General features: G+C 39.4%; 1 protein-coding gene across 2 annotated transcripts in view; it reads right to left on the bottom strand.

The window, feature by feature from the left end:
- POT1 (protection of telomeres 1) overlaps positions 1 to 23484 on the bottom strand; it is an 85634-nt gene that overhangs the window by 40353 nt on the left and 21797 nt on the right. For both annotated transcript variants that reach the window (XM_070755424.1, XM_070755425.1), the window contains exons 7-10: positions 17334 to 17464; positions 12701 to 12991; positions 10386 to 10541; positions 2031 to 2188 (exon numbers count right to left, since the gene is read on the bottom strand). In XM_070755424.1, coding sequence (XP_070611525.1) covers positions 2031 to 2188; positions 10386 to 10541; positions 12701 to 12991; positions 17334 to 17464 — 736 coding nt within the window. The remainder of the gene's footprint in view (positions 1 to 2030; positions 2189 to 10385; positions 10542 to 12700; positions 12992 to 17333; positions 17465 to 23484) is intronic.

The raw sequence follows: 23484 nt of genomic DNA, 5'->3' as shown, positions 1-23484 counted from the left end.
CCTTCTCTGTGGCGGCCCCGACTCTCTGGAACCAACTCCCCCCAGAGATTAGAACTGCCCCTACTCTCCCTGCCTTCCGTAAACTCCTTAAAACCCACCTTTGCCATCAGGCATGGGGGAACTGAAACACCTCCCCCGGGCATGTACAATTTATGCATGGTATGTTTGTGTGTGTGCTTGTTAGTACATTGGGGTTCTTTTTAAACTTTTTAAAATATTTAAATTTATTTGGATTTGTTACGATTTGTTGTGTCTTGTTGTGAGCCGCCCCGAGTCCGCGGAGAGGGGCGGCATACAAATCTAAATAATAAATAAATAATAAATAAAAATAAATAAACTATTTTTTTTTTTTTTAAATAACAGTGTTTCCCAACCTTGGTGTCTTTGGGATGCCTGGACTTCAATTCGCTGGCTGGGGAATTCTGGGAGTTGAGGTCCAGGTGTCTTTGGGTTGCCAAGGTTGGGAAACACTGTCTTAGAAGATGTGTCATTGTAATTTATGGTTTCGTAATAAAATATTTCACTTTAAGGAATAAAAAAAAAAAAGAATCGCTGTTCCCCACCCGTTTCAGATCAACAAATTACAAATCTACACAAGTGTGTCTATACTGTGTGTGTGTGTTCATCACACACACACACACACACAAAGTGAGGGGGCTAGAGAGGGAGAGGAGCCTAGGTATTTTATACAATCATACAAATCTGAAACAATAGCTTTATCCTTGAAGAAGTATCTGAATAGTATTATTTTGTTATATGGAAATTTCCCCGAACAATTCATGATGTAGAGATTTGCTTACAGATATTGTCAAACTCCAAAACCCAAGAAAAGACATGCTGAGATTCTTCAAAGTGGGTTTCTTTATTGTCCCTTGCCTATAGACAGAAATCTTCCCAAACTAAAATAGAATACTTGCACCATAAACCATGTATTTTGGAAACTATTAAAGAGCCACCATTTTCACCGTCTTTCTCTCACACCAGCTATCTAAACTATGCTGCCTCTTGTCCTTTGGAACACCCTAACTCCCTTTCCTGGGAATATAGACATTCCACCACAGGCACCGAAGATTCACATCAGAGTTCATAAATAGCAGTAACATTTAGAATTCTAATCTTTGGTCAAAGAATTGGGGATGTTAATTTGAGGACGTTAAGATTTTTGGGATGGAATTAAAATGATAAGCCATGATTCTTAGAAACATAGAAGACTGACGGTAGAAAAAGACCTCATGGTCCATCTAGTCTGCCCTTATACTATTTCCTGTGTTTTATCTTAGGATGGATATATGTTTATCCCAGGCATGTTTAAATTCAGTCACTGTGGATTTACCAACCACGTCTGCTGGAAGTTTGTTCCAAGGATCTACTACTCTTTCAGTAAAATAATATTTCCTCACGTTCCTTTTGATCTTTCCCCCAACTAACTTCAGATTGTGTCCCCTTGTTCTTGTGTTCACTTTCCTATTAAAAACACTTCCCTCCTGAACCTTATTTAACCCTTGAACATATTTAAATGTTTTTATCATGTCCCCCCTTTTCCTTCTGTCCTCCAGACTATACAGATTGTGTTCATTAAGTCTTTCCTGATACGTTTTATGCTTAAGACCTTCCACCATTCTTGTAGCCCGTATTTGGACCCGTTCAATTTTGTCAATATCTTTTTTTGTAGGTGAGGTCTCCAGAACTGAACACAGTATTCCAAATGTGGTCTCACCAGCGCTCTATATAAGGGGATCGCAATCTCCCTCTTCCTGCTTATTATACCTCTAGCTATGCAGCCAAGCATCCTACTTGCTTTTCCTACCGCCCGACCACACTGCTCACCCATTTTGAGACTGTCAGAAATCACTACCCCTAAATCCTTCTCTTCTGAAGTTTTTGCTAGCACAGAACTGCCAATGCAATACTCAGATTGAGGATTCCTTTTCCCCATTCTTGAATTGATCAAGGCTGCTCCAATAATAGGAAATGACAGGCTGAGCAAACTGGCAGGTTTTCTCTCAAAACTTTAAATGTTATTTACTTACGACTTTAGTTCTATGACATCTGGATGGTTTACAGGCAGGACAGCAATCCCACGACCATGCCCGGTGCCTCCATGAAGAAGGAACTGCAATACCTCACGCCCGTTTTCAGAACTGTGGGGTTTCACATGCATGTTGTATATTGAAATGAACTGTCCAACCTTAAAATACATAGAAAAAAGAATTGGGTTATTGTTATCGACAAAATATGAGATTATGACAATGTATACTTTCTTGTAATTCAATAGTAATTTTTAACTTATTTATTTTATTTTTTTATTTATTCTTTGTCCAATATACAATACATATGGAAGAGAATAGACATTAAGTAATATATATGACGATAGAAAGTAAAAAGAAGAGAAGTAGATGGGAGGGAGAGAATATATATGATATATATATATATATATATATACACACACATATATATATATACATACATATATATACATATAATATATATATATATATATATATATATATATATATATATATATACAGAGAGATAGATAGATAGATAGATAGATAGATAGATAGATAGATAGATAGATAGATAGATAAGGAGAGAATATATATGACATATGAGATAAGGAAAGACAATTGGACAGGGGACGATAGGCACACCAATGCACTTATGTATGCCCCTTACTGGCCTCTTAGGAACCTGGAGAGGTCAATCGTGGAGAGTCTAAGGGAGAAGTGTTAAATGGTAAAATAATGGTTACTGAATGTAGATCTGGATAGAAAGGTAAGCTTTCCTGTCTAGAACTATACTAGAAAATTAAAGACATATTGAGTTACTAGGCATGCAGAATACTGGAATCTGATGCAACTCCAAATATAAAGAAAGCAAAGTGGATTTTTAAAAAAAACATATAATGGTGTAAGTTGATGGATGGATATCAGGAATTCTCTGTCAACAAAGAAACTGAAGGTGAAAGAAAGTTGGATATTTCAGCAACATAACAATCCAAAACATACCACACCTTCGAATCAACCATGAAGTATAGGAAAGAAAGAAAATGATTTTGGAATAGCTTTTTTAAAATAATAATAATAATAATAATAATAATAATAATAATAATAATAATAATAATAATTATTATTATTATTATTATTATTATTATTTAGATTTGTATGCCGCCCCTCTCCGAAGACTCAGGGCCATAGTTCCCTCTAAGCTGAGCAGTGAGCAATCGCTCACTTAAAAATCATCATCAACTCAGAGTTTTTCAAACCTGCCCAGAAGCCGAGAGGGAAAGAGTGAGAGGGAAGTAGAGAGAGAGGAAGAGAGGAAGAGAGAGAAACAGATAGAAAAAAGAGAGGAAGAAAAAGAGAAAGAAAAAGAATGGGAGTAAGGAAGAGAGAAAGAAAATCAAAATCTAGTTTGAAACTAGCTCAACTATTTAAGTGGCATTTTGATATTGATAGAGTTGCCCTATTATGAGCTCACTGTTATAGACACACAGTACAGTATTTTATTTTGAAATTCTCTGAGGCAAAACAGGGTGGGGTTTTTTATTTGTTTGTTTGTTTGTTTGTTTATTTATTTAATATTTCTGTGCCGCCCAGTCCCGAAGGGACTGCCGCTCAGACACTATACTTTTCCACCCACCCCCCCAAAAAATTGGAGGGAACACTGCTCAGGGCAGCTCACAACAGCAAAACAGTACAAATCCAATAGTTAAAAAAACAATTTAAAACTTTTAATATAAAAAACAATCATACATCTCAGGCAAACCATACATAAAACGGAAACAGCCCAGGGGAATCAATTTCCCCATACCTGACAACAAAGGTGTTTAAGGAGTTTGCGAAAGGCAAGGAGGGTGGGGGACAATCCTAATCTCTGAGGGGGAGTTGATTCCAGAGGGTTGGGGCCGCCACAGAAAAGGCTCTTCCCCTGGGTCCCGCCAGACGACACTGTTTCGTCAATGGGACCTGGAGAAGGCCAACTCTGTGGGACCTCTGTGGGATTCGTGCGGCAGAAGGCGGTCCCGGAGATAGTCTGGTCCGTTGCCATGAAGGGCTTTATAGGTCATAACCAACACTTTGAATTGTGTCCGGAAACTGATCGGCAACCAATGCAGACTGTGGAGTGTTGGTGTAACATGGGCATACCTGGGAAAGCCCATGATTGCTCTCGCAGCTGCATTCTGCATGATCTGGAGTTTCCGAACACTCTTCAAAGTTATCCCCATGTAGAAAGCTGTGGTCCTCCCACTGGAATAATATTGAGACTATATGGGAAGATCTTAGATGCACAATGCATGACCTAAGAATATTTTTGAGGTAAAAGAGGTAGTAAAACGTTTTTTTAAAAAAGCTCAAAACCCCCCCAGTTAACTGGCTGTAAGGAATGGTTGGAAACTATTGTTTCTGCAAAACAGGTATTGAAGTATTGACCAAAGGGGTATCTAAACTTTTGCACCAGTCGTTTTTGCACTTTTTAAAGTGTAAATTTAAAGCAAGTTAAATTTATAAGCAAGTCAACATAAGGAGTAAATATGGATTGCAGTTTTGGGAAAAATCTTTAACAGAGGTGTGTCAGGTGTTATGGAGCATAATTTGCTACACACGAGTGTCGTTTAGAAAATCAGCACTAAATCCCAGCAATGAGATAATATAAAACAAATGGACCATTCTTTAGAACTGAATAGAATTGAATTGAATGGAATAAAATAGAAATCTTTATTAGCCAAATGTGATTGGAATTTGTCTTTGGTGCATATGCTCTCAGTGTACATAAAAGAAAATATACATTTGTCAAGAATCACACATGGAAACATAGAAGACTGACGGCAGAAAAAGACCTCATGGTCCATCTAGTCTGCCCTTATACTATCATAGGATGGATATATGTTTATCCCAGGCATGTTTAAATTCAGTTACTGTGGATTTACCAACCACGTCTGCTGGAAGTTTGTTCCAAGGATCTACTACTCTTTCAGTGAAATAATATTTCCTCACGTTGCTTTTGATCTTTCCCCCAACTAACTTCAGATTGTGTCCCCTTGTTCTTGTGTTCATTTTCCTATTAAAAACACTTCCCTCCTGAACCTTATTTAACCCTTTAACATATCTAAATGTTTCAATCATGTCCCCCCTTTCCCTTCTGTCCTCCAGACTATACAGATTGAGTTCATTAAGTCTTTCCTGATACGTTTTATGCTTAAGACCTTCCACCATTCTTGTAGCCCATCTTTGGACCCGTTCAATTTTGTCAATATCTTTTTGTAGGTGAGGTCTCCAGAACTCCACTTAATTATTGCCATAGGGATCAAATAAGAAATCAGGAAACAATCAATATTAATGGAAATCTTAAGGATACAAGCAACAAGTTACAGCCGTACAGTCACACTTTAACCACAATTAATAGAAAAATGTTCTAGTGCACTGTCAGTATTTTCCAGGGGGTGGCAGCATTGCATACATTTACCTTTCAAGCTTGTGAACAGGAAATTCTAAGCAAAAGCCTGAACAAACTAGTTATTGAAATACTTCCATGTTTAAAAATTCATAACCGCTTAACTGCAACCCAAAAGACATGAATAGAAAATACTCCTGCATTAGAAAATCCTTGTAGGAAGACAAACACGTTCAGAATGTTCCTGGAACAAAAGCATATGTTCCCATTCATTTTTTTAGCATCAATGCCTTTGTTCATCTACTTCTTCAATTAATTCCCCTGCACAGTCAGTATTTTTACTCAGTCTTCACTTTCTTGTTCCATTTGCCAGTAAAGCAATCCTATTACAGGTACTCCTTGACTTGCAGCTATTCATTTAGTGACGGTTCAAAGTTACAACAGTGCTGAAAATAGTGACCAACTTGCAGCAGAATCAGGTATTGAGATTTGCCATTGATACTGAGACCATACAGTCAAAAACTCAGCCACAGTATTGGTAAAATAAATGTGGCAAAAATAATAATATTAATCACCTTAAGTAGCCTTGAAAATAGAATTCACTAATTCATTGTTCATTAAAAGCATCATCATACCATATAAATAAATAATTACTTGTGTTTTCTAAATTCAGAGAATTAGTGCTACGAATGGCACAATTTGATCTAAATCTAGTTAAGTACATAAATTTAAGTCTTTCAATCCATTAGAATAATCTCCTGGTTCCCAGTGTTAAAAATAAATATAAAGTTAAGCTGAAATAGCAGTTCATCTTAAATAGCATTTGATTAGCAATTTATCTAAATGATCCTTCTCACTCTCCATCCTCCCCACCGAATTATTATTAGGTTCAGAAAACCAACTTACTTTTCTATAGTTTGAAAAATGATTTAGTTAATTCCCAATCCACTTCTGAACCAAAAGATTTATTGTATATGTAACCATCTACTCAGGGGACTGTAATGAAAGCCCAGTATGCTCAGATCAGGTATTGTTGATAGTTGCAGAGTCCTGATATTGTGGGATCACCATTTATGAACTTCCCAGCCAGCTTCCAACAAGGAAACTCAAACAAGGTCGTAAAATTGTGTGTGACTCACTTCACAAGCAACTCGGTTAGCAGTGGTAATGCTGGTCGCAACTGTGATCATAATTCAAGAGCCACTTGTATCTATCTTTTATGACCTGTTGGTTACCAGTCCCTCCATCAGTCAAATCAGAGGAGGAAGTGGTGGCGTGGAAGTCAGCATCAAGGCAACCTGAGAGCTCTTAGGGGGAAGAGGGAACGGAGTTGGCAGAGAGAGAGAGAGAGAGAGAGAGAGGCAGAGCCTGGGCCGTCTGTCAGCCCTCAGATGGAAAGAGAGAGAGGCAGAACCTGGGCCGTCAACAGCCCCAGGTCTGGAGGTGGTTGATGAAGAAGAGAAACAGCTGGGTCCAGTGCCTGAAGTGTGGCTACGCAGAAGCTAGAGAAGAGAAAAGCAGTGAAAAGCCACGGGCCGATCCTGGGGAAGGAAGAGCTACTGATGCTAGTGGAGATAAAAGGCAGGGGCCGGAGATGAATAGATGTGGCAGACTATTTATTTTCTGACTGGCTGGCCTTTGCAGCCTGAGAGAGAAACTTTTTGCTGGGGCCACCGGCACTCCTAATAAAGGAATCTTTTGATTAGATTAGATTAGATTAGATTTATTGGATTTATATGCCGCCCCTCTCCGCAGACTCGGGGCGACTCACCACAATGACAAAACAGTACATAGTAACAAATCCAATACCCACCAATCCAATTACAATTTTAAGCTAAAAAATTCATAAAAACAACCCCAGAATATTAAAAAACAAGCACACAATCAATCCAACACCAAAACAACATGGGCAAGGGGGAGATGTTTCAGTTCCCCCATGCCTGACGGCAGAGGTGGGTTTTAAAGAGTTTGCGAAAGGCAAGGAGGGTGGGGGCAATCCTAATCTCAGGGGGGAGCTGGTTCCAGAGGGTCGGAGCCGCCACAGAGAAGGCTCTTCCCCTGGGTCCCGCCAGACAACATTGTTTAGTCGATGGGACCCGAAAAAGGCCAACTCTGTGGGACCGAACCGGTCGCTGGGATTCGTGTGGCATGAAGTGCCATGAAGGGCCTTATAGGTCATAACCAACACTTTGAATTGTGACCGGAAACTGATCGGCAACCAATGCAGACTGCAGAGTGTTGGAATAATATGGGCGCATACTTAGAGAAGCCCATAATTGCTCTCGCAACTGCATTCTGCACGATCTGAAGTTTCCGAACACTTTTCAAAGGTAGCCCCATGTAGAGAGCGTTACAGTAGTCGAACCTCGAGGTGATGAGGGCATGAGTGACTGTGAGCAATGACTCTTTTGAGTTCATGTCAGGAGTTTTGTTGGATTTGGGGAGCTTGGTCAGAACATTATCTCTGCTTCACTTGGCATGAATTTCTAAATGCTGACTCCTGAACATCAGAACTTTACACAGTGAGAACACAACCCCTTTCCATACATTTGCACAACTGAATCAATGTATTCAGGGTTAGCTTTTTATTTTGTCATAAAATGTATCAGCAAAAAAGATGAAGCCTACCTCCCATAGGTAAAACAAGCTGTTTTGCTGCATTTTAATTAGTAAGAATCCAAAGCAAATTAAGGCAGAATGGAAAATAAGGAGCCCTAACTTTGATTTATCTTCAGTGAACAAGGGCAAGACAATTATCTTTTCCCCTTAAAAAGTGGCACTGAAGAAAACAAATCCCAGTTTAACTTAAGGGTTATTTAGTGAAAATAACCTACAAATGTAAATTCCCAAACAACTGGAGCTCGTTTTCCATATGGCAGGTTGGAATCGGAGACATGGTTGGCATTAATTGGTATATGACTGCATTGCAGTGTGGATCATGTTCAACAATGCAAGTGAGAATGTGAAGGCCAAAAAGAAAATACAACTTTCTCCAGCTACATTAGAGACATACCAACAATGGTAAGTTAGAAAAGCTTTTTAACTCTGTAAAATACAGTCATGTGATCCAGGGATGCTGCAAACAGTGGTAAATGCAGCCATGTTGATAAGCATCTAAGTTTTGGTCATGTGATTGTAAAGGAGGGGAGGAGCACTATTGCAATTATGAATCAGAATTGTAAGTAATCTCAAGATAAGTCCATCACAACTTTGATTATTGCTAAACAATAGGTAGTAAGTGATGATTACCTGTACTACCCTAAACCTTAACAGTAGAGTGCAATTATAATACAATACCACTAGTTATATTCTTATTTAAGAGCTGAACTTAGTAATATTTCCTATATTAAAATAAAATTTCTAGCAAAATGTCAGTCTTTAATAAGGAATAAAGATTAAAATGTTTTCGTTCTACATTGCAGAACTCCCAAAAAGCTGTATGAATCATAAAATGAAATATTAAATTAGAAACTAATATTTATGAACAAATCACAAATTCATAGAAGTCTGTTTTTTAAAAAAAGTGCTACTTTTTTAAAAAAACTAAAAAACTCAATGAAATAGTATAATTTACAAGAAAGCTACAACTGTTTTTTTTAATTTGAGTTATAGTAGGGTAGGGGGAGGAGCACCATTGCAATTATGAATCAGAATTGTAAGTAATCTCAAGATAAGTCCATCACAACTTTGATTATTGCTAAACAATAGGTAGTAAGTGATGATTACCTGTAGTACCCTAAACCTTAACAGTAGAATACAATTACAGTGGTACCTCAAGATACGAACCCCTCGTCTTACGAACAACTCGAGATACGAACCCGGGGTTCAGAAAAAATTTGCCTCTTCTTACGAACTTTTTTCATGTTACGAACGCCAAACCCGAACTTCCGGGTTGGCTTCAGGAGGTTGCTCAGCCCCCCAGCCCGGCTGTCACCTTTTAAAACAGCCGTGCAGCTCCCCAGCAGTCTCCGAAAGCGGTTTGCTCTCCATGTGTCCTCAACCTTTCACGGAGGGTTTTCCACCTCTCCTCTTCCCAGTTTGCTCTCCATGTGTCCCCAACCTTTCACAGAGGGTTTTCCACCTCTCCTCTTCCCAGTTTGCTCTCCATGTGTCCCCAACCTTTCACGGAGGGTTTTCCACCTCTTGAAAGGTTGGGGACACATGGAGAGCAAACTGGGAAGAGGAGAGGTGGAAAACCCTCCGTGAAAGGTTGGGGACACATGGAGAGCAAACTGCCGGGGGTTTTTTGGTTGCACGGATTAATTGACTTTACATTGTTTCCTATGGGAAACAATGTTTCGTCTTACGAACCTTTCGTCTTACGAACCTCCTCCTTGCACCAATTAAGTTCGTATCATGAGGTATTACTGTATAATGCAATACCATTAGTTATATCCTTATTTAAGAGCTGACCTTAGTAATAATTCCTATATTAAAATAACATTCCTAGCAAAATGTCAGTCTTTAATAAGGAATAAAGATTAAAATGTTTTCTTTCTACATTGTAGAACTCCCAAAAAGCTGTATGAATCATAAAATGAAGTATTAAATTAGAAACTAATACATCACAAATTCATAGATGTCCGTTTTTTAAAAAAAGTGCTTCTTTTTAAAAAAAAACTAAAAAACTCAATGAAATAGTATAATTTACAAGAAAAGCTACAACCGTTTTTTTAAAATTTGAGTAATAGTAAAGAAACTGAAGACTTCATCTCCCTTCCAAATGTTCATAGTTATATTCCAAAAGATATTTCTTTAATTAAGAAACTCTTTCATAATAAATTAATTGAATTTTCTTTACTTGTGCCACCCTGGGAGATTTGGTTTGTTGGGACTAATCATGGCAATTACACAATTTACATAAATTCAATTAATTTAATTTAAATAAATATACACTTAGACTCACTTTTAGTATAAAACAACAACGTGAAGAGTTAAAACAGAACTAGAAAAAACATGAAGACAAAAAGTCAAGGAGTTAGTTCCCTTACCTTTAATAGTTTTGCCACATGCACATGATTATCATAAGCTACAACGTCCACAGTTAGGCATTTTAATTGACGGATAACATATTCATCTCCCTCTAGGTCATCTTCTCTAACAAGCACATTCCAAGTTGGTAAAGGGCATCTTGTGCCATCCCATACCTGCAGTGAAATAAAAAATACAGTGATACCTCGTCTTACAAATGCCTCGTCATACAAACTTTTCGAGATACAAACCCAAGGTCTAAGATTTTTTTGCCTCTTCTTACAAACGATTTGCACCTTACAAACCCACCACCGCCGCTGGGATGCCCCACCTCCGGACTTCCGTTGCCAGCGAAGCACCCATTTTTGCACTGCTGGGATTTCCCTGAGGCTCCCCTCCATGGGGAACCCCCCCTCCAGACTTCCGTATTTTTGTGATGCTGCAGGGGAATCCCAGCAGTGCAAAAACAGATGCTTCACTGGCAACAGAAGTCTGGAGGTGGAGTTTCTCAGCGAGGGGAGCCTCAGTGAAATCGCAGCATCGCAAAAACACAGTCCGGAGGTGGGGTTTCCCATGGAGGGGAGCCTCAGGGGAATCCCAGCAGCGCAAAAACGGGCGTTTCGGCTGGCAAAAGGGGTGAATTTTGGGTTTGCACGCATTAATTGCTTTTCCATTGATTCCTATGGGAAACATTGTTTCATCTTACAAACTTTTCATCTTAAGAACCTCATCCCGGAACCAATTAAGTTTGTAAGACAAGGTATCACTGTACTCTTTTGGGAATTTTAAAAAAATTGCACCAATAATATTTGAGCAAGGATTAAAAACTGCAATAAAGGATGGAAAATGTAAGCCTTAAAGGTGTGGTCAAGACTATAATTTTCCTAAGCTTCTTCTTCAAATACATTTTATTAAATTTCTTTAGGACCGTACTTCCTTATAAAAAACATTGTTTTGCAATCTTCCTCAAGAATAATTTAAAAGAACAAGGCAGAATATCAACTGTCAAACTAATCAACCTAAAACTAGGAAACAGTCTTGGGACATTTCAATTCCCAAAAGTAAATCTGTATTGGGTACACCAATAAAGAGAAAAGTAGGTTTTATTCTTGTAAGAAGATAGCACAAGAGCATAAGTGCAGCCATGTTTTTCATATGACCATTTTATATTGGAACGTTTGTAAACTTCTGTAAAACTGTAATCTTGCAAAAAAATGATTTTTTTGCCTGTCAGTAATTCCTCACTTTCCGATAAACAGGATATGTTTTTGTGGAGAAGAGTGTGGGAAGGCACATGTTGAGAACACGTGGGCAGATAGCCGAAGGTGATGTCAGATTCTAGACTGTAAGGAAGCCAAGGGAGGGGTTTGGATGATGAAATGGGAGGAGATGGGGAAAAAAGCTGGAAACATGCTGTTTGTATAAATACCCAGTACCTGAATAATGAATGTCACTACCCCTTTTGATTCAGAGAGCGTATTCTCTATCCCTTAAGGGGATCTTTGCACAAGGATCTTAAATTTATCTTAATAAACTGTTTGCTGTTGTTACTTGGACTCCTGTGAAATTACTTGGTGAATTTTTATTACATCTAGTTAAACAATAGCTTCGCTTTCTCCCCACCCATGGGTGATAACACTGTCCAATTATGAGATGCCCTTTTGTTAGGGGAACAGTCCATCTCTTTCTCTAACATCTGCAGTGGTGACCTTAATGGTTTCCCCACTCTAATGCTCTTCTCATTCCATTTTCCCCTTACATCTCCACAGTTCATTGGCGAGTTGAAAAGCATTATGGTATGAAAGAAGCAAAGAGGGTTCAAACCCAGGAAATATATATTTTTATTTGAATATATTGATGTTTAATAAGTAATCTTAGTTTCCCTGGATTATAAAGGGAAAAAAAAATCAAAATCTGTAGTTGGAAAACACTGAAAGATTCATAAAAGATTTAACAGGATAGGAAAAATATAGCTTCAAGCAGGGTTGTTCACAAGTAAATAGAACTATTTTCTTCCCAAAGTACCATTAATTATTTGAATGACGGTCAGGCCCATCAAATAATGAAGTCAGTTTGGAAAGATGCCACCATAAATTGAGCTAAAACATCATAAATGAAAACCACAAGTTATTAACTGGCTTGAATGAAACTTTTGTGGTCTCTGAAAGGTTCAGGAAACTTAAAACACAGCATTTCTAACAAAAGATTTAAAAATTGTTTTAATTGAGAGGGGAAAAACATACTTTCAATTATAGCTTACTTAATGGCTAGTATGAAATTCTTGTTGAATGAAAACATAACGAGTATAAGGATGGGAATAATCATAACAACAGACCTTGAGAAGATAAGAAGATCCATCCACTTTAGCTTTTCCTATTAATTTGCCGGTGAATTCAAAAAACATGAATGGTTGGATGTCAGATAATTTTTTCATGGGAGGCAGACTGAAAAGATTACTTGCCACCCACATACGCAAATCTTTTACAGTTTTTCTGTCTTCATCCGTAAATGAAAATGTTTTACTAGATGTTCGGGGAATCAATGGAGTTTCAATGTTGCCATCAAATGTAAGTGAACTAAATCCAGGGCTTGTAGTCCCTTGCATCTGGTCATTAAATTCTTTGATCTACAAGAATAAGAATAAACATGATGTATCTAAAGTTCCTCCTAAAACATCAAGGCTTTATATAGGCTTGTAATATTAAAATTATGAAATTTTTAAAAAATCAAATGCTTAGAAAGTATCAAATTAAAGTTAATAATTGGTTAACTATGGTTTCAGAATGTTTGCTTATTTGATTTTTTTTAAAAAAATTCAACTGATGGAATCAAGAAAGTTCTTGATTTTTCTATACGTTTGGGTATCATTATCTGAAATCCACCACACATAAACTGAGCACACATGGCAGGAGTGTCAAACTCGCAGCCCATGGGTCGGATGTGTCGCGTGGTGGCCACGCCCACACATTTTAGCAAAGGGGGAAAAAATTAACAATACGTCAAGTGACACCACGAGTTTGGCACCTCTGACACATGGCCATTTTATTTGCAGAAAACATAGTGTGATGCCTTCTAGAATTAAACACATAAAACAACTAATAATGTGGCAGTAAAGACACTAACACAGTACAACAAATTGCCTCCCTGTTTCTGAAAGAAGACATTAGATTGCAAAAACGTTGAATTTTAGTGTTTAAACTAGAAACAATGTAAGCCAACACTGTTGATGCTTCATGTAAACAGCTGTTCCGTTTTAATAAACATCTGATTATAGCATTTTTATTTGCAGTTGGTTGCTAAAAGAATAATCAACATCTGAAATAACAGTTTCAAAATTAGGTACTCCTAATTTTGGTAATAAATCTTCCTAGATAAAAATAATACTAGTCTCCAGTGTAATAAATCAGCTTCTGTAATCGGTACAATATTTGAAATTGCTACTTTCTTTATTTAGCTGGTCACCAATATATGCTATAACGAGAATGTGTTGTCAAACATCATTTCAAATGTTATTTTCTTCCAATGAGAGAATATATTTGTCTCATCTTTCCTACCTCTGCATCTTTATTTATTTTCCTATTTTCTTTATTGAGTCTACTCCAATTTTGTTCAATATTTTAGTCAGCAGATGCAATAGGCCAGTGTTTCCCAACCTTTTTTGAGCCGCGGCACATTATTCATATTTTCAAAATCCCGGGGAACACTGAAAGGGGGGGGGGGCGGGGCGGGGGGGGAGGGCTAAAGAAAAGTTTGGACAAAAAAACCCTCTCTCTTCCTCCCTTTCGCTCTATTTCTCCCTCTTTCTCTTTTCCTTCCTTCCCTTCTTTCTCTCTCTCCATCCCTCTTTCTTTCTTTCTCTCTTTTTTGCTCTCTTTCTCTCTCCCTCCTTCCCTTCCTCTATGTCTTTCTCTCTCCTTTGCTCTCTCTCTCTCTGTCTCTCTTGCTATCTCTTTCTTGCTTTTCTCTCTCTCTTGCTCTCTCTCTTTCACTGTCTTGCTATATGTCTCTTTCTTTCTCTTTGCCTCTCTTGCTATCTCTCTTTCTTTCTCTTTCTCTCTTTCTCTCTCTCTGTCTCTCTTGCTATGTCTCTCTTTCTTTCTCTTTCTCTCTCTCTCTGTGCCTCTCTTGCTAAGTCTCTCTTTTTCTCTTGCTATGTCTCTCTTTCTTTCTCTCTCTCTCTGCCTCTCTTGCTATGTCTCTTTCTCTGCCTCTCTTTCTTGCTCTGTCTCTCTCTCTCTGCCTCTCTTGCTATGTCTCTCTTTCTCTGCCTCTCTTTCTTGCTCTGTCTCTTTCTCTGCCTCTCTTATATGTCTCTCTTTCTTTCTCTCTCTCTCTCTCAGCTGACTGCAAGCGGGAGCCCTGACGGCGGCAGCTGGACGTGCTGCTGGACACCGTATATGCCAGGCCCGCAGCGCCAGCATGTACGACGTCTAGCAGCACGTCCAACCGCCACCGTCAGGGCTCCCGCTTGCAGTCAGCTGAGAGAGAGAGAGAGCGCTCCCTCTCGCCGCCGCCATCTCCCCACGACTGCCTGCGGCCACTGCGGCCGCCCCCGCCCCCCGCTCCCATCGCCAGTGCCCTCCCGCCGGGCCACAAAGGAAACTTGCCGTCGACGCAGGAGAAGCTCCAGCTGGGCGGGGCGCTGCCGGTACTTCCTCTTGGGGCTCCCGCTCGCAGCTGTCAACCGGCTCCTGCTCGATGCCGCGGTTTTCGGCGCTCTCCTGCTGGGTCCCAAAGAAGGAAGGCGGGGAAAAGGCGCGAAGAATAAAGCTCTCCTTCTTCCTGCCTTCCTTCTTTGGCGCCCAGCAGGAGAGCGCCGAAAACCGCGGCATCGAGCAGGAGGCAGGGGACAGCTCCGAGCGGGAGCCCCAAGAGGAAGTACCGGCAGCGCCCCGCCCAGCTGGAGCTTAGCGGCACACCTGGCCATGTCTCGCGGCACACCGGTGTGCCGCGGCACACCGGTTGGGAAACGCTGCAATAGGCTACATGTCCTTAGTATAGTCAGCTGGGATAGAAGGACCCATCTAGCTTGGAAAAGATCAGTTAAGATAAGTCGAGGACTGGATTATTTCCATAATTGATTGGGGAATTTTAAAAAAGACTCATAACAGTTTTAATGTAGCATTTTCCCCAAAATAAGACATCTCATGATAATAAATAACCCCAATCGGATTTTGAGTGCATAGTAATAAGGCCAAGCGCTTATTTCAGGGTTCAAAAAAATATAAGACAAGGTCTTATTTTGGGGAAAACATGGTATTCATACACACATTGAATGTATAAATGGTTATATATTTGTATCTGCATCTGCATAGATTGATTTATGGCATGATTTATATTGTTTTTATCATTTTTATCATCACTACCATCATTAGCTGTATGGGGTTCAGCGAATTCTTGCAGAACTTCCTGACGCAGTTATATGATTGTTCTTGAATGGGCTTTAATGATAGCCTACTGCATTGGTAGACAAAGTTGGCTCTTCTATGACATGTTGACTTCAACTCCCAGAATTCCTGAGCTAGCATGATTAGCTCAGGAATTCTGGGAGTTGAAATCCACAAGTCATAGAAGAGCCAACTTTGCCTACCCCTGCCCTACTGAGTTATATTTTGGAATAAGTGAGCTGTAGTAGCAGATCCATTCAAATAAACATGGATATCTTTAGTGGTTTTAATTTTAACATTTGAAAAAAACCCAGCATTTTTTGCTTAGGTATTAAATTAAATGTTAAAGTTAAATATGATTAACTATAAGCTAAACTTTTATTCCAAAAGACAGAATGCATGATGAAAATATAATGTTTGCTTATGTTTCAAGCAACCATGGTGTTCTCAAACTGAAATTATATTTATATATTCTTATTAGAAATACCTACATTATTTTATTTTACTGTTGCAGATTATTAATAATAACTTACTATCCCCTATTTACAATCCTACCAATGCATGGACATCTATATATCTCTATCTATATAGAAATGTTTATCTACCATACCTTTTTGCAGTATTGCAACATTTATGCAATCAAACCAACATGCTTTGATATGGTGCATACCAAATATTAATATTGCTTAATATTGTGAGTATTCCCTAATTCGAACCCATTGAATAAACACTCACAATTTTCAGCTGAAAAATGTACTTAACAGCCAGTTCACTTGGCAAAGTTGAAAAATTATCTCCAAATTATCCCCTGCACCATCAAGATTGAAATATATTGAAAGTGAGAGAGGAGGAGAATTACAAGTTCAAGGAAATTAAGATTCTGCTAAAAGAATAGCAAACAAAAGTAAATAAGGAAGAGTAATGACCAAGAAGAGGTAGTAAAATAGTATCTCTAAGTAATATTTGTGAATGCTTGTGTTTCTTTAAATATTATAGCATAGAAGTAAAATATCTAACAGAAATATAGATCAGAATTGAAGATCCACCTACTATTAGGGTGACAGATCACATACAAAAACTCACCCTTATCATAAGACAAGGGGCGGCATACAAATCTAAATAATAAATAAATAAATAAATAAAATGCACAAAGTATTGTAAGAAAGTTTTACTTCTGCTTATCTACAAGAATAATATGGCTATGGCAGAGAACTCAAGACTTTGTGAGAGTCCATTAAAGGTCAGGAATTGCCTAAATTTTTCTCTTGATGTTAATGTAGTAGAAAGCAACATTCCTAAATAATTATATTATCTATAATTAAACTAATCCAAATTTAATTCAATTAAAATTAAATTCAGGATTTTTTGGGTCTATTGTGCCCCCCACCCATGACATCAAAAGGCCACATGGAGCCTCCTAGTCCAGTTTAGTGGATAAGAGTGACCAATATGCATTTTCCATGAAAGATAGAATTCTTTCTCTCAAAGATTAATGCCAAGAAGTATCTGCTCTGTTTGCTCCTTTGATCAGCCTATAGTGCAGCTTTCTTACAACATGGCTGGGAAGTGCATTAAAATTACCTTTATTCTGTGAAATCGAACAATATCCCCAATTCTATAGATTTGTGGAAGAGCATCTTTGACTGGATTAAACAATGAACACACCAACTTCGTATTGGACTGATCTACAATGGTCACCATTGAACAGTAATCTGCACATGTTGAGAAAAAGAATGAAAAAGAACAGACTGTTTATCATGCAAAGAAATATTTGTTTTTCATGTCTCTGAAATAGAGTACTAAACATGAAATAGAGTACATAGGAATATAAGTACTAAACTGTAAGATTCCATATGACTACTAATTCCTTGTCAATCTTTCACAGTGGCAATACAAATGAATGAAAGCAACATTTGAAAAGTTCATATAATAAATAGCAAAATCTGGTTAATTAGTAGCAGACTTTTCCTTAAATCATTTTCTTTTGCTAGCACTCAATCTTGGTTTATAACCTTAAAGGTAGGGTATAGAGAATGTGCTTATTTTCCTTTATACCACGTCTAACCAAAATATAATACAAGGGGCAGCATATAAATCTAATTTATTATTATTATTATTATTATTATTATTATTATTATTATTATTGTTGTTGTTGTTGTTGTTGTTATTAAATTGCTTTCAGTATACTCAAATGCATGGTAAATCTGTACCGACATGACAAAATTGCTGCTTGAAAATATTTGTATGGCAGGGTGTTAATAGCCACAGGAAGACCTGTATTAATTTTTTGACCAATCACAAATAGATAACTATCCTTTTCTTTAGCGGCATTAAATAAAATATGTAAATAAGTCTAATTAAATTCACTGGGAATTATACCTACTGCATATAGATAACAACAAAACTGACATTAAAGTTTACATTAGTTCTTTTTAAAGGTAAAAGAGTATTTGGAGGAGAAACTGTGGAATACCGTATTTTTCTCTCCATAAGACGCAGTTTTTTTCCTCCCAAAGTAGGAAGAAAAATCAGCCCCGTCTTATGGAGCGAAGATGCAGGCAGGGAGGGGGGGGGAGGCTGCGAACACGGAAGCGCCATCCCGCCGGCTGGCTGGCTAGCTGCTGCCTGGCCCCCTCCCTCCCAGAGGAGGGTCTCCCTCCGCACCACCAGCGGCGCTCCCCCCGCCAGCCAGCCAGCCAAGCCCCGCGCCCGCCAGAACCGGCTCCTCGTTCTCCCCCCGCCGCCTGCCGCATTTGCCGGCAAAGGTTTTTCTCAGCGGAGGTCTTCAATGTCGGGGGCGCACGGGCGGTTGCGCGCGCTCCCTATCTCCCTGCTAGCCCACTCGGAATATTCAAAATAAGAAAAGCCTTTGCCGGCGAAGGTTTTTCTTATTTTGAATATTCCGAGTGGGTTAGCAGGGAGATAGGGAGCGCGCGCAACCGCCCGAGCGCCCCCGACATTGAATATCACCTTCGCCGGCCCCGCCTCTCCTGAAAGAGAGAGGGAAAGGGGGGAGAGGTGGGAGAGAAAGAGAGAGGGAAAGGGGGGAGAGATAGCAAGAGAGGGAGAGAGAGAAAGAGAGAGGGAAAGGGGGAGAGAGGGGGGAGAGAAAGAGAGGGAGGGAGAGAGAGAGAGGAGATAAAGGAAGAGGAGAGAGAGAAAGGAAGAGAAAGAAAGAGGGATAGAAAGAGAGAGAGAGTGAGAGATGCTCAGTGAGCCTTTCTTTGAAGTTGCCTTTCTTTCTTTCTTTCTTTCTTTCTTTCTTTCTTCTTCTCTCTTGCTCTCTTGCTCTTTCATTCTTTTTTCTTTCTCTTGCTTTCTTTCTTTCTCTTGCTTTCTCTCCTTCCTTCCCTCCTTCCATTTCTTTCATTCCCCCTCTCTATTTTTATTTCTCTTTCATTTTCTTTCTTTCTCTCTTTCTTGCTTTCTTTCTTGCTCTTTTTCTTTCTCTCTTTTACCTTCTCTTCCTCTATTTCTTCTTTTCTTTCTCCTTCCTACCTTCTTCCCTCCCTCCCTCCAGTCCTTCCTCTCTTACTCTCCCCTTTCATAAGTTTCCTTGCTTCCTTCCTCTGTTCCTGTCCCTTCCCCCTTTCTTTCTTTCCTTCCTTCCTTCCCTCCCTCCATTTCTTGCTTTCCTTTTCTTTCCTCCCCCACTCCCTTCTTTCACTCCTTCCTCTCTTCCTCTCCCCTTTTTGGCTCAAAATATTTTTTTTCTATTTTCCTCCTCTAAAATCTAGGTGCGTCTTATCAGCAGGTGCGTCTTATAGAGCGAAAAATACGGTAATTGTAAAATGTAGAATATGTTTTCAAACTAAAGAGTGTATGCTTATGCTTAAAAGCAATTACGACATAGAATCTTTATTTTGAGGTTTCATATTTTGTCATTGCAAATTTCCTTATTTAAGCAATTTCCTTTTAAAGCAATGTCCATTTGCCATGAGCAATGGCAAAAGTCATTGTTAATTACATTTTAATTATTTCAACTTCTGTTCATTTCATTTACAGTTTCAAAGCTAAGTATGATTATGGTTACAGTTGCTGTGTATTTTAATTAGCCAAATTACACTTTATTGGCATATTTGAATAACGTTTGTAAACCAAAATGGGTTTGTAAATTGTTTGAAAAGGAACTAATAACCTTTCCAAAACACATAAACCTAACTGTGACTAATCTGAAAAGAAAGGGGAAGATTTAAATGAGAAACAATCACAACATTTCAGTGTATTCTTCATCTTCCTTGTTAGAAATACAGTGGTACCTCTACTTAAGAACTTTTCTAGATAAGAACCAGGTGTTCAAGATTTTTTTTGCCTCTACTTAAGAACCACTTTCCACTTAAGAACCCGAGCCCAGAAAAATTTCCCAGGAAATTTGAGAGCGGCACGAACGCCCGGCCAGTTTCCTGCCATTCCCCCTTTAATCCTGGCCATCTGGGCTGCCAGAGGAGCCTTTTGGTGACACTTAAGGAGGCGAACGAAGCATTTTTCTTTCTCTGGGCGCTTGGACAGGGAATAAACCTCTGCCAATGCCCAGAGAAAAGAAACGCTTCCTTCGCTCTGGGCAGCCGAGGAGTCACAGCGAAGGAAAGGCGCCAGCTACAAAGCGAGCGAGAGGAGAGGGGATCCCTTCAGCATGGGAAGAAAGAGGCAACAGATAGCAGCAGCAGCGGCCAGTGTATGGGAGGCAGTATATGGGAGGCAGCCTCACAACGGGCATATTGGAGACACATACTCATCCTCGCTGCCTCAGAGTGCCTCTTTTTTTTTTGAAGCCTTAAAGTTTTGGATTTTTTTGATTCCCCTCACCTCACCTTCCCCCTTCCGCAATGACTCTCCTCTTCTTCTTCCTCCTCCTCCTCCCACCCAAATTCTGAGTTTTTATTTCTTTCCTAATGGGTTTACACGCATTATTTGCATTTACATTGATTCCTATGGGAAAAAATGCTTCTACTTAAGAATTTTTCTACTTAAGAACCTGGCCACGGAACGAATTAAGTTCTTACCACTGTACTGAGTATCTGTGGAGTCTCACAACAATATCACGCTTTTTTGTAAATTCTGCATGACTTTCCAAATTTCCAGTTTTTTGGGGGAGTATAATTTAGTTTGGGATGTTTAAAAGCAGGGGTCTCTAACCTTGGCAACTTTAGGGCTTATGGACTTCAACTCTCACAATTCCTCAGCTAGTTGACGTCCACAAGTCTTAAAGTTGTCAAAATTGCATATCCCTGTTTTAAAGTAATTATTCTTTGAAAAATATAATTGCACAAAGACTCTGCAAATTTTAGATTCTGTTTATGCAGAAGCAAATTCAAATAAAATTACACATAGGTTAGCAATTTAAAAAGTTGGCTACTTCAATATTGCATATTTTCTTTACCCATTCCAAAGGCACTCACACCAAGGTGGTCACTTAATAAGTGTTACAATTACGAAGAAAACAAATGCAAGTCAGCATCCCTTCAAAATTAATGCATAGGAAAGGTGTTACACTAACAAAACATTTGCATCTCTTATTAAACCAGTGCTTTTCAAACAGTAGGGCGCCCCCACCAGGAAGGGGGGCACAGAGTGATGCCAGGGGGCATACGTGAACCTGGGGAATGTGGTTTTCTTTTGCTGCAGGGAGTATGGATTTTTTGCACCGAACAATAGCACACAGCACAGAACAGGAGATATGAAGTGCAAATAACAAACCCTTAAGAGACACCAATGAAAAAGATTTAACAGGGATGAAAAGAAAGGAGACAGAGATAATGAGATAAGCAGGAGAGAGATGGAGATAATGAGAAAGCTAAGACGAGGAAATATGGCAAAGCATATATAGTGCTTGGCTTCACTGTGACTACGGTGGGAGACGGGAAAGATCAGTATGTTTACTTTGTCTAAAAATGTCGGCAGAAGACATCATGAAGCCAAATAAATTAAGGTGTCACTTAAACACATTACACCCAATCGCACTGATGAGCCAAGGGGCGTAACAGAAAATAATTGAGAAACACTATATTAAACCAAGTTCCATAATGGGTAAAGAGTTTGCAGCCAACTTGGTCGCCTAATTCAACAAGTTCTTTTTTGGAAGGAGTAACTCTTAAGTTTGTTGTTTTCCTGTGTCCTTATTGCTTCTTTCTTGACTTTTTCTCATTTCTTCTGCAGTTTGCCACTGCATTGATAAATGAGAGTAATCAAATTCAGCAGCAGAGACACAGCTGCTGAACTTTCCTTCCTGCTCCATAGCCTGTGTCCACTTAATTCAGAAAACATTCTACTGTATTGTTAGAAAGCCTTGAGTGATAAACTTCAGAGTTCCCAAAAGAAAGAAAGAGAGAGGGAGGGAGCGAGGGAGGGAGGGAGGGAGAGAGAGAAAGAAAGGAAGGAAGGAAGGAAGGAAGGAAGGAAGGAAGAAGGAAATAATTTTTTTTATCTTTGATAAGATAAAAATAAAGTTCAGCAATTACAAGAACAGATAAAATTAGAGAAAACTACTTAAGAAAAATAAATTAATGGGAATTAAGACAAATATTGTGAAAGAGATCTGGACACATTCAGGTTTTATTCTGGACCATTGACTGCTATGAAAGTGCCTACTTCCCCTTTCTTTAAATTTAATTTTTCAAGATTCCTGCTCATTCTGCAAGATCACAATTTATTTCATTTATTTATTTATTTAAATGTAATAACCACTAAAATTATTGAACACTGAGCAGGGCACAAAACTAAAAAAGACATAAAAGCAGCTAAAGGTATTAAATCTTAGGCAGCCAAACTAAAATGCTCTAATAGTAAAACAGAACAGACGTCATTCAACAAATAACATCAACCCCAGGCCTTGGACTAAAACCAAATTTTCAAATCTTTCTAGAGTCATAGCAGAGAGGCTGTTGTCCTGACCTCTGGGGGGACACTACCCCATGGTAAGGGCCCGCAAAAGAGAAGGCACGCTTCCTTTGTCCCATAAGATGACAACATTTAATGGAAGGGACCTAGAGCACACCCTTTCTGCCAGAATGTATTGAGGAAATAAATAATTGGTTTTGTTGTTGTTAGCTGCAAAGTCATGTCTGGCCCATTGCAACCCCATGGACAATGTTCCTCTAGGCCAGTGGTCCCCAACCTTTTTTCCACCAGGGACCAGTTTCAGCAAGACAATTTTTCTATGGCCCGGTGGGGGTGGAAAGGGGGTTTAGCTTATCGTTCCATTGTCTCTCCCCCCCCCTTTTTAATTTTGCGGGGGAGTTGAGGTGACAGAGGGAGGAAGGGTAGGAGGGGCGGTTTCCTGTCTCTTTCCCCTCCTGTTCACTCGGGACCGCCGTTTGCCTTTCAGCAGTTCCAGAGGACACCCCCCCCCCCCGTTCCGGCTGGGATTGCAGCAAGGAATCCCAGAGCAGGGGGAGGTGCCTCCATGGACACAGTCACCTTCCTTTGCGATCGCTGCCTGCTTGGAGCGCCCACCACTGCCAGGTCTGGTAATTTTCTTGCAGCAAGGAATCCTTCCAAAAGAAAATTACCAGAGCTGGTGGTGGGGGTTTCATGGTCACACACACACCCCTGGCTTCGCTCCCACCCAGGACCCCGGGAATAGGGTGGGGGAGCCTAGCAAAAAAAGAGCTGCACAATGCCAAAGCCTTTTCGTTTGAGCTGCAGGCAGAGCGAGGGCTTTGCAAGGGCTTCGCAAGGAGGAAATAGACCACTTTCGACGAGAGAAGAAAGACAGGAAAGGAAGAAAGCAAGC

This window comes from Erythrolamprus reginae, chromosome 6 (genome assembly GCF_031021105.1).
Source record: "Erythrolamprus reginae isolate rEryReg1 chromosome 6, rEryReg1.hap1, whole genome shotgun sequence".
NCBI classification, from domain to species: domain Eukaryota; kingdom Metazoa; phylum Chordata; class Lepidosauria; order Squamata; family Dipsadidae; genus Erythrolamprus; species Erythrolamprus reginae.
Note: the sequence above shows the minus strand (reverse complement) of the source record. Positions and strands in the feature narration are given on the sequence as shown.